The sequence below is a fragment of the Callorhinchus milii genome, unplaced genomic scaffold, assembly GCF_018977255.1.
Source record: "Callorhinchus milii isolate IMCB2004 unplaced genomic scaffold, IMCB_Cmil_1.0 Scaffold10, whole genome shotgun sequence".
NCBI lineage: Eukaryota > Metazoa > Chordata > Chondrichthyes > Chimaeriformes > Callorhinchidae > Callorhinchus > Callorhinchus milii.
The window spans coordinates 1,357,984-1,369,741 of NW_024704751.1; the positions used below are offsets into that span (position 1 = coordinate 1,357,984).

General features: G+C 47.7%; 1 protein-coding gene across 1 annotated transcript; it reads left to right on the top strand.

The window, feature by feature from the left end:
• Window positions 1–2,941: 2,941 nt before the first annotated feature.
• Window positions 2,942–9,349, top strand: gpatch4 (G patch domain containing 4). Its single transcript, XM_007906166.2, has 7 exons — window positions 2,942–3,057; window positions 4,617–4,690; window positions 5,828–5,920; window positions 6,418–6,525; window positions 7,093–7,196; window positions 7,821–7,871; window positions 9,013–9,349. Exons 1-7 carry the CDS (start codon window positions 2,997–2,999, stop codon window positions 9,323–9,325), a joined length of 804 nt encoding a protein of 267 aa, XP_007904357.1. The 5' UTR covers window positions 2,942–2,996; the 3' UTR covers window positions 9,326–9,349.
• The last annotated feature ends 2,409 nt before the right edge of the window (window positions 9,350–11,758 follow it).

An 11,758-nucleotide genomic window follows, 5' to 3' on the forward strand; every position in this document is an offset into this window, starting at 1 on the left:
AATGATTGTGGGAGAGAGAGAGAGAGACGGAGTGTGCTTACGTGTCTGTGATTCCGTGTCGCCTACTGGCACTTTGGGCGGTGGGCGTCCCTCGTGGTCGTGAGTAGGGTCTGTCCAGGCTGGAGTCTGCTGTCACCTCACAGGGGCAGAGGAGCGAACATTTTCTCCCCGTTCTCCAGCCCCACCCTGTTCGTTGTTGGGTTCCATTCCACATTGATCGTCACTCCTGCTGTGACGAAGGGAGAAACAAGTCTTCTTAGGACCATAGAGGTGCAACGTACAACGTCTAATGCATGAGTTGTGTGAGCTGATGCCCCCACCCTCGCTCGGCTCCCCATCCCCCAGAGGAACGACTTCAAGATCCTTGTCCTCACCTTTAAAGACCTCCACGGTCTTGCTCTTCCAGACCTCTGTGACCTATTAAAACTTCACCAACTTGCCCGCGCCCTGCCCTCGGTAAACACAGGCCTGCTACACAATCAGCGGCCAGGCCTTTCTGCCCCCACCCTCTGGAACTCCACCCCAAAGCCCCTCTGCCTCTCCCCCTCCCTTGCCTCTTTCAAGGCCTGTCTCAAGATTTTCTTTTTCCACCGTGCCTTCGGTCATGTTCCCTCCTCCACCCTCCCTTGCCCTCAACCCCTCTCTGATCCCAACCGCAGCTCAGGTTGTGGCTGTTCCACACTTTACTAAGTGGCCTCTGTCGCAATATTTCCTCTTTTGCGGTTGTTAACGGAGCCGCAATTACTTCATCCGTTGACCAACATGAATAGTAGACGTGGCACCTAAATTTATTCAAGTTCCATCAATTGATCCCCAGCTCAGTGTTTCACCCTTCAGGTGAGTTCATGGTCCCAGCATTAGCATTGTACTACTAATTAACCCCCCCCATCCCACACACTTTATTCTAACAGAAACTCGAGCAGACTTTCATAGAATCTTACAGCACAGAAGGAGACCATTTGGCCCATCGTGCCTGGGCCGGCTCTTTGGAAGAGCCATCGACTGGTCCCACTCCCCCGCTCTTTACCCCACACCCCTGCACACGTTTCCTTTTCAAGCCCTATCCAATTCCCTTTTGAAAGCTGTGATTGAATCTGTTTCCACCGACCCTGTCGGGCCGAGCGTTCCAGACCGTAACGACTCTTCTTTGTTTTTTCTTTTTTTTTAAAAAAAAATTCTTCTCATCTCCGGTTCTTTAGCCAATTATCTTCAATCTGTGTCACTGACCCATCCGCCAGAGGGAACAGTGTCTCCCTGTCTTATCTGCTCTATCGAAACCCCTCGTAAGTTTGAACATCTCTATTAAATATCCCCGTAACCTTAATCGCTGCTCGAAGGAGAACGATCCCAGTTTTATAGAAGTTCAACAGTAGTTATTTTTGGATTAAAATGCCCCCCCCGCCCCCGCCCCCGCCCCGGCTTTAACGCCATCGCCAAACACGGGGTAAACCGTCGCAAACTTCCAACAGCAAAACTTATAGCTAAGAAACTATCAACAAACTATCAGCAAATTCCCCCCATCGATAATGATGAAAGAAACCAATCCTAACGGGGAGTTACCCCCCACACTCCCCCCCCACACCCCCAGTCTGGCACCTTAACAGTGACATCACTCGGTGGAAACTGACCCCCTAAAAGCAGTAGCAGGACCCTGACCCCCCCCTTCCCCCATCACCGCATGTATCCCCTTTAGCCCCGCCCCCTTTTGGCCTTTCCCGCCAAAAAGCTGCTTAATGTATCACTTTCCCTCGTACTTTGTATCTTATTGGGGGATCACGTGCTGCTCCTCCCCCTCACTCCCCACCCCCTCTCTCCTCCATCACCCCCCCCTCCCCCTCTCCTCCCTCACCCCCCCTCCCCCCCTCCCCCCTCACCCCCCCTCCCCCTCTCCTCCCTCCCCACCCCTCCCCCTCTCCTCCCTCACCCCCCCCTCTCCTCCCTCACCCCCCCCTCCCCCTCTCCTCCCTCACCCCCCCTCCCCCCCCCTCCTCCCTCACCCCCCCTCCCCCTCCCCCTCTCCTCCCTCCCCACCCCTCCCCCTCTCCTCCCTCACCCCCCCCTCCCCCTCTCCTCCTCACCCCCCCCCTCCCCCCCTCCTCCCTCCCCCCCCTCCCCCCCCCCCCCCCCCTCCCCCTCTCCTCCCTCACCCCCCCCCCTCCCCCTCTCCTCCCTCACCCCCCCCTTCCTCCTCACCCCCCCCTCTCCTCCCTCACCCCCCCCTCTCCTCCCTCACCCCCCCCCTCTCCTCCCTCACCCCCCCTCTCCTCCCTCACCCCTCCCCCTCTCCTCCTTTGGTATATTTTAATTCCTAATTTCTCCTCCATCCCCAGGACCATTCCTGCAGTTCACAGCAACCAACACATATATTACACACACACATATTTTTTATACTGTTATTAATAATATATATTATTATTATATATAACATGCATTATATATTATTAATATAATATATAAAAATATAATATATATTAACACGAGTAATAATATATAATGGGATTAATAGTATAATAGTATTATTAATAATATATAATAGTAGTATTATATGTTATTAATATAATATATATTAACGAGTAATAATATAATAGTATTAATAGTATAAAAGTGTTAATAGTAACATAATATATTATGATAGTATTATTAATAGCAACAATATGTAATAACAGTATTATTAACAGTAATAATATAATAGAATTATTAATAATATATAATAGTAGTATTGATAGTAATAATAATACATAATAGGATTAATAGCAATAATATATAGATACATTAATAGTAATAATAATATAATATAATAGTATTAGTAATAATGTATTATTAATAGTAATAACATTATATGGAGCCGGGGGGCGGGGCTGTGTGACGACGGGGCGGGGCTGTGTGACGAGGGGGCGGGGCTGTGTGACGAGAGGGCGGGGCTGTGTGACGGTAGGGCGCGGTCTGGGGCTCGGCGACAACACGTGCTTCCGGTTTGTGACGCCACTTCCTGCAAGATGGCGGCCTGGGGAGAGGGCTTCGGGAAGAGACACCTGGAGACGCGCGGGTGGCGCCCCGGTGAGTGTCGTCCATCGTTGGCAGCCGGGCAGACTGGCGGCCCGCGGGCCGTGTCCGGCCCTCGGAGGGGATGGTGGCATCCGGCCCGCAGAGCCGGGTTACTCAAGACGCGTGGGGGCGCGGGTCCTAGCGCCCGCCCGGTGCTCGGTGACGGGGAATCCCTGTGGGGCCGAGAAGATAATATCTTCTGTTTTGATTTTAATCCATAAAAATGACCCTAATCGCAGGTTATTCTGCATTTTGAGATCATCATTTTTGTTCATTAATCATTTGCATTTTTAAAGATGATAATAATCCATAATAATGAATAATTAGGGGTCGCACAGATAGATGGTAATAATATATAATAATAATAATCCTTGCATTTGATATAGTTCCTGTCATGTCATTGAGGTTATTAATAATAATATGGAGGCCTGTAGTGCAGGGGTTAGAGCGCTCGCCTCACAAGCGAGAGGACCCGGGTTCGATGCCGGCAGGGAGCAACCTTAGACAAATTTCGATTGTCGGATCGCTTTCTGGGGGTAATAACCCCTAAAAAATACACAAATTGGTCACTCAATCCACGACTGTTTGTGGGACGCTGCTGTACGCCATCGGCGGCTGATTTCGCCCACAAAATATACAGTCAATTCACTTTGCAGTATATTCTGTGAAGCGCTTTGAGACGTCTCGAAGATGTGATAAGACTCTATATCAAATGCCAGGATTATTATGTAGCCACAGTGTCTAACCTCAATTTTCTGTGTTGCTACAAACTACATTGATGAATTCTACCCTGGACCGAAACTGTGAGCTCATCATATTAATCCACTAACATCTCTCCCGTCCTGACCCTGTCAAACCTCAGCCTCTGTTACCAAGATGTAATCTCAACCTCCTGTGTGGCTCCTATATGTTGGGATGTCAGACATCCTGCATTATCTCCATATAGTGTTGCCAAACCTTTGGAGTGTGGTAAAGGTGCGAGAGAGAAAGAGCTTTAGATGTCATAATTTGGTTTCCATGTGCACAGATTCACTTTATAATAATAATAATAATAATAATCCTTGCATTTGATATAGCGCTTTTCACGTCGGGAGGACGTCCCAAAGCGCTTCACAGAATAGACTGTAAAGTGAATTGACTGTATATTTGTGGGCGAACGCGGCAGCCAATTGCGCACAGCAATGTCCCACAAACAGTCGTAGATTGAAAATGACCAATTTATTATTGTTTTTGTTTTGGAGGGATTATTATTAGGCGTGTGGAGTAAGGAAACTTGCCCAAGGTTTCGCCCTGCCTGGAATTGAACTCAGGTCTCTCACTTGCAAAGCGAGTGCTCTAACCACTGAGCTACAGGACTCCATAGTCCATAGCTCCATAGCTATAGTCCGTAGAGGAGGTGAGAGGTAACATGCCCAAGCCAAGCACTGCTGCAAGCAAAGTAACCGTGTAACCACTCTGAGCCTGCCTGATAGTCAGTGAGATTTACCCACTAATTAAACATTTTGAGACATCCTCCCGACAAAGACACAAATTATTCTTATCAATAACATGAATAATTTTCTCTGTTGCAGGTAAAGGTCTGGGCCGGCGAGAGGACGGGATCTGTGAGGCCGTCAAAGTCAAACTAAAATGTGACAATGCCGGGGTGAGACTCCAGCTCCAACCCAGATCTTCTCCCTTGTTCTCCCACTGCTCGAAATCTCCTCCTTATAATAATTATAATAATCCTTGTAAAGTGCCTTATCACGTCACTGAGACCTCAAAGTATTTCACAAGATACACTGTAAAGTGTAGTGACTCTGCATTTTATGGGCGAAAAGCGGCAGCCAATTGTGCACAGCAGTGTACCACAGACGGTTGTGGATTGAGTAACCAAATTATTCTTGTTATTTTTTGAAGGGATTATTACCCCTAGAAAGTGATCTGCCAATCGATTTAACAACTAGGTTCCTACTTACTGCTACTTGATCAGAGGAGTGTGGAGTAAGTAAACTTGCCTAAGGTTTTGCCCTGCCCAGGAATCGAACCTCACTGGCTTGTGAGGTGAGCGCGCTAACCACTGTGCTACGGGAATCCACATATTGTCAGCCAGGTGTGCCAGCCACGCTCGCTTCTGAATCAGAAGGTTGTGGGTTTTCAAGCTCCACATCAGGAATCACACAGTCTAAACTGACACTCTAATGCAGTGCATTGTCAGAGTCACCATCCTTCAGATGAGACATTGAACCGAGATCCCACCTGCCTGTTCAGGTGGACAAGTAGGAACCCAGTTATTAGTTGATTGGCTGATCGCTTTCCGGGGGTAATAATCCCTTAAAAAAAGCAAATTGGTCATTCAATCTATGACTGTTTGTGGGACACTTGGGCGCAATTGTTTTGCCCACAAAACACAGTCACTGCACTCTACTATTTTCCTGTGAAGTGCTTTGAGATGCCTCAACAATGTGATAACATACTATATCAAAAGCAAAGATTATTATTATTACTGTCTGTGTGTCCTTTCTCCCTTACAGTGTCGGTGTGGGGCGGTGGGTGGGTTGATGAGTGGGGAGTGTAGTTGGCAGTGGTCACTCACTCCCGGGGAGTTATACGTTGGCCCTGGGTGTTGGGGGGAGGGTGCTGGGGATGGAAGGAGGGATGTTGGGGGAGGGGGCTGGAGGTGTTGTCGGGTGGGGGGATGGGGATTGAGGGGAGAGTTTGGTGAGAGGGGGTGATGGGGGTTGAGGTTGATGGGGTCACTGATGCCTGGGGAGGTGACTGTTACTGTCTGACCTTGTTCCAGGTCGGGCACCACCCCGGGGAGCAGTTCTCCTTTCACTGGTGGGATCACGTGTTTAACACGGCCTCAGCCAAGATGCTGGTGCAAACACATCAGGTGAGGCTCACTATGCGTTCGGCATTCGCTGCCTGAGAGGGTCTGTCTATCTGTGTCACTGTGTCCTTGTCTGTCTGTGTCACTGTTGTCTCTATCTATCTGTAACACTGTCTCTGTCTGTCTATGTCATTGTGTCTTTGTCTATTTTCCTGTGTCTATCTGTGTGTGTCACTATGCCTCTGTGTTTATGTCTCTGTCTGTGTCACTGTGTCTCTCTATCCGTCTGTGTGTTTTTCTCCCTGCCCGCTGTCTCTTTCTCTCTGCTCACTGTGTGTTTGTGTGTCTCTCCCTCTGCCTCTGCATTTCTCTCTCTGCCTGTCTCTCTGCCCATCTGTCTCTGTCTCTCTCTGCCGCCTGTCTCTGCTCTCCTGTCTCTCTGTCTCTCTGCCTGCCTTTGTCGCTCTCTGCCTGCCTGTCTCTCTCTGCCCGCCTGTCTCTCTCTGCCCGTCTGTCCTGCTGACGTGCCTTTTAACGTGAAGACCTGTTGCTGTTGGCAGGATGAGGTCCAGGTCAAACACCTCTCACAGGACGAGGCTCCAATCACAAACAGGAAACCACGGAAAGCTCAACTCTGCAACAATCTGCTGTACGGGCGCTTCATTAAGGTGAGTTTTTTCTTTTAAGATAATGATACTCAATGATGTGATAAGGGGCTATATCAAATGCAAGAGTACAGCACCTTATCACGTTATTGAGACATCTGTAATAATTGTAAGCAATCTGTAAGCAATGTGATCACTCAATCCTCGACTGTTTGTGGGACACCGATGTGCGCAATTGGCGGTCGCGTTTCGCTCACAAACTCCAGTCACTGCACTCAACAATATATTCTATGAAGCGCTTTGAGACGTCTCAATGATGTGACACAATGCTATATCAAATGCAAGGATTATCGTAAGGAATGAAGGGATTTATAGACGAGTGAGTGGATCTTATTATCATTATCCTCTTGAAATCGATCCATTCTGTGCTGGGGAGCCAGTGGAGCCGGGCGAGAACTGGTGTGATGGGGGTACGAAGATTAGATATATTTTGTGAAGAGCTTTGAGACGTCTAAACGACGTGATAAGGTGCTATATCAAATGTAAGGATTATTATTATATCTGGGGTTATTTGGGTGATTATATGAGTGCTGTTATCTGGGTGGGTGTTGATCCTGGGCTATGTTTCAGGCAGGAACATTGCCCTCTAGTGGCGAGCAGGAGCAGGTGCCGGTGATAAGCTCAGACAGTGACAGTGATGAGGATGAACGTCTCGATCTGTCCTCGGTCAGGAGGTAAGAGCCAGTCAGAGTGTGAGCTCGGGGCGGGTGTGCACGCCTGGCTGTGTGTGTTACAGTGACTAACACTGTATGTATTTGTGTGTATCAGTTACTGACCCTGTTTGTATGTGTCTGACTGACACTGTGTGTGGTGGTGTGTTTGTGTGTGTGTCTCTCTCTGCCCACTATGTGTCTCTCTGCCTTCCTGCCTCTCTCTCTCTCTCTGCCTGTGTGTCAATGACTGGCACTGTGTGTGTGTGAGAGACAATTCTGTACGTGTGTGAGAGACGCTCTGTGTGTGTGTGTCTGTGTCTGTGAGATACTATGTGAGTGACACAGTAACTGACTCTGTGTATGTGTGTGCGTGTCACTGTGTGAGTATTTGAGTGCGACAGCGACTGACACTGTGTGCGTATGTGTGACTGTGCGTGAGACACTTTGTGTGCGTGCGTACGTGCATGTGACACTGTGTATGTGCATTTGAGACACAGATGTGACATAGATTGTTTGTGTGACAGCGACTGACAGTGTGTGAGTCGCTGTGAGTGCGTATGTGTGATGCTCTGTGTGTGTGTGAGGCGCTGTGTGTGTGTGTGGTGAGGCACCATGTTAGTGATTAACACAATGTGTTTGCCGCAGGCTGACGGACGAGGAGCTGGTCAGAGCCTGTGGGGGACGAACTGCCCACAAGTGAGTGAAATAGAGCAAAGGGTTGTTTGTTAGTGAACGTTAACTCAGCACAGAGCGGGGCCTGCTGACACCCCAGGGTCTGAGATCAGTAACACAGCGGCTGTGTATAACTGGGAGCTGTCTACTTATCCTCCTTAGGAGGCGGTCTTGGTAGTCCGGTTCCTAAGCCAGGTGGGTCTGCAGTATTCCATGGCACTGCTGGTGTCAGCACAGCCCAGCCTGGCTTATCGACAGGACCTGGAAGGGCAAACCAATCATTGGGGACAGGGGGTCATCTACTCAGCTTCTGTTAACCCTGCAAGCCCTAACTAATGGGAAGGGTGGTCCTACCTGAACAATCAGCGGGAAAGTTTGCCAGACAGCAATATCAATGGCACGCTATACAGTTTTAGCTGGTTAGACTCCAGCAGTTATTCCAATGTGCACTCTGGGGTCCACAAGGTTTGGCTCCTGCCAATATGCACCTAATACTTTCCAGAATTAGGTAAACAGGATGTGTCCCTCCAGGGAGAGAGTGCATTCCATTCCAACAGGCTTATCTTGGGAATTTCCAAGTGTAAATGGGAACCATGGAATTCTCAGTTTGGTTTTGTAGACTGTAAAGCATGGTGATGGGTTTCCACATGTTTCAGACCATAAATCAATCAATCAATTAGTCGATAAATCAATCAAAATAAATAAATAACTGGAAGCTGAAACATGGCGGCTGTTGACCTCCCTTCATAATAATAATCCTTGCATTTCATATAGCGCCTTATATCTTTGAGACGTCTCAAAGTGCTTCACAGAATACACTGTAAAGTTAATTGACTATAAGTGCGTGGGCAAAATGCGGCAGTAATTGTGCACAGTAGTGTCCCACAAGCAGTCATGGATTGAGTGACCAAATTATTTATTTATTTTGAAGGGATTATTATTGGCAATAATCAATCAAAACTGATCCATCAATTGAATAACGACTAGGTTCCTACTTACTTGCTAGGTAAACAGAGGAGTGTGGAGTAAGGAAACTTGCCCAAGGTTTCGCCCCTCCCGGGAATTGAACCCAGGTCCTCTCGCTTGCAAGACGAGCGCTTTAACGACTACTCTACAGGACTCCACAGCAATGGGCTTTAACCCTCTCCTGTCCGTTCCCCTCTAGGGGCGCTCGCTACGGCCTTACCATGAATGCGAAATTGGCACGTCTGGCTGAGCAGGAGCGGGATTTCTTGGTGGGGACGGGGAGCGAGCCCCAGGCCTCCCCTCCCCCCAGCCACGCGGACAAACCTCGCAGAAAGAAAAGGAAGAGAAAACGAGTCGAGGGCGGCGAGGATGGGGAGGCGAGGGAGACCGGAGACCAGGAAGTGACTCTGCAGGAGGAAACAGAGTCCCGGCACAGGGAGACGGGGAAGGGAGCGACGTCGCACACACTGCCAGAGCCCGGGCGGAGAAAAAGGAAAAAGAAGAGGAAATAATAATAAAATAATCCTTGCATTCAACATAGCGCCTTATCACATTGTTGCAACGTCTCAAAAGTATATACTGTAAAGAGCAATGACTATTTTGTGGGTGAAAGGCGGCAGCCAATTGCGCACAGCAGTCCTATAAACAGTCGTGGATTTCAGTAGGCCAAACACACCCCAAGAAGCATGTAACCCGAAACTCGGGTACCCCAAAAAACACTATCCTAAAACACTGAATCACAAGTCATACAACAACAACCTGTATTTATATAGTGCTCTTTAGCGTCCGGGAGCGTACCCAGAAAAGCCTGTGGTGTGAAAGAGCATCAAGAGAGTTTCCATTCCCCCAGTCACTCCGCCTCACCCCCTCCTCAGCCTCCTTCAAGTCCCGCCTCAAGACCCTCCTCTTCGACCATGCCATCGGCCATCCTCCTCCTTTCTCCCCCCCCCCCCCCCCCCCCGACCCCAGCTCGGGTCTGAAATGCTGTACACTGTCCAGCGCCTTGGGACGTCCTCCCAACGTGGAAGGCGCTGTACACATGTAATCTTGTTGTTGTTGTTGTTTCCCCATAGAATAATCAATTCAGTGACCAAAATGTCTTGTGTAACAGAGGTTCTGAGGCCACTACATCTCCCAGCATGCCTCTGTGGGCCAGCATGCTGCCAGGCATGCTGGGAGTTGTAGTTGAGAGCAAACCCACTTGATTGGGGCTGGATTTCCTCCACAGATAACATACTTTGATGATTATTAATCACCACATTACTCATTTTCGCTGGTTTTCCGCAAAGGGACTCCTGGTGTATGATGCATTCGACATTCAATTCCATTTTGTTTCAGCAAACCATTCACCACCAAACCATTTTTACGGCCGGTTATTGATTTTGCACCATCCGTCACAAAGCAGGAACGCTTCTGAAATCCACCGTATTTACTGACAGTTTAAGTCAGAACCTTGTAAATATCCACCTCCTTGTTAGCAGTTTTCAGAGGAATTGCCTCAAGTAATTCTTCATGAACAACATCAATGGTTCTGATGGAAAAATTAATAGCTGATTGATATCAGGCACGTCTAGCAGTAAGTATTCTCATCTAGAATTAATAGAAGTATTTACATTTTTCAACGATTGTCCTGAGGTTTGTATTCACGTGTTTGTTCATGTCACTTATTCTCCTTGCCACAATTTGGTGAGACAGTGCTACAATTTCAAAATTATTGGCCATTTTTACATCACCAAGTGCACGAGCCATTTTGGCTGCACAAATTTTTACCATTTCACACCGTCTCTAAATGAGAGACAGACCTTGTAAGATGCAGTCAAACTTGCAGTTTGAAGTGTTCCAGCTTTTGTGAAGATTTGCTTTTACAGCTGGCATTTCCAGTCTGATGAGAGCAACACGTATATTTGTTGTATTTTGTCTTGTGTGTTGCAGTGCCTTCTGATGTTGAACTGCTTCAGCAGAAATATTACTTGCATGCAAGCAAGGCACTGAGGTGCCGCCTGTTGGACCACGTTGACTTAATGCATAAGAATTTAACATAAGAGTTTGCTGGCAAAAGAAGGCAGAGGTCCATCTAGATCGCCTTTCACCATCCTGGCAGTCACTTGACATGTTGTGTCCCAAACTATACACTGTATCCCAAGATATTATTTCCCAGCAGAAATCTATCTAATTTGTCCTTGAAAGAAATGACATTTTCTGCTTCACTGTCTGCCTGGGGAGCCTGTTCCATAACTTTACTACTCACTCACTGAAGTAGTGTTTCTGCAAATTTATTCTGAATTTACCCCCTTCAATCACAGGCCGTGTCCTCTGGTTCTACTGTTCAGTACAAGAAGAACAGCTTATCGTGGTCTACATTATCTATTCCCTTCGGAATCATAAAAACCATAATCATATCATCCCTCAACCTTCCCTTTTCCAGGGTGAACATGCCCAGATAGTTAATCACTCCTCATAGCCCAGTCCCTTAATTATTGTGGTTGCCCTTCTCTGTGTCCTCTCAATCGCTGCAATATCCTTTTTATATTGCGTAGACCAGAACTGCACACAGTATTCCAAGTGTGGTCGCACCAGTGATTTATGAAGTGGCAGGATTACCCCACTATTTCAGCTCAATATTGTCATTTTAATACAGCCCAGCATCTGGTTTGCCTTACTCACTACTCACTGTTGGGATAGCTTCAATTTATTATCAATCAGGATCCTCAAATCCTTTTCATTTTCCATACAGATTATTTTCTTACCATTTAAATAATAGTCCCTTCCTGGATTTTTTGCCCTTTGCATTTCTCTACATTAAATTTCATCTGCACAATTCCCAAGAATGTTCCAAGTCCTCCTAACCTATCCTGTTCACCGTTGCAGTCTTCCACCTTCATTAACTTTGTGTGGTCTGCAAAGGTAGCCACTGTGCTTGTGACTCCGAGCTCCAGGTCGTTTGT

What these genes read in the sequence shown, in the direction of transcription:
- gpatch4 (XM_007906166.2), top strand. Translation starts at nt 2,997, where the DNA reads ATGGCGGCCTGGGGAGAGGGCTTCGGGAAGAGACACCTGGAGACGCGC. An exon ending in TGTACGGGCGCTTCATTAAG is followed by an intron (nt 6,526 to 7,092) that starts GTGAGTTTTTTC and finishes GCTATGTTTCAG; the next exon opens with GCAGGAACATTGCCCTCTAG. An exon ending in GATCTGTCCTCGGTCAGGAG is followed by an intron (nt 7,197 to 7,820) that starts GTAAGAGCCAGT and finishes TGTTTGCCGCAG; the next exon opens with GCTGACGGACGAGGAGCTGG.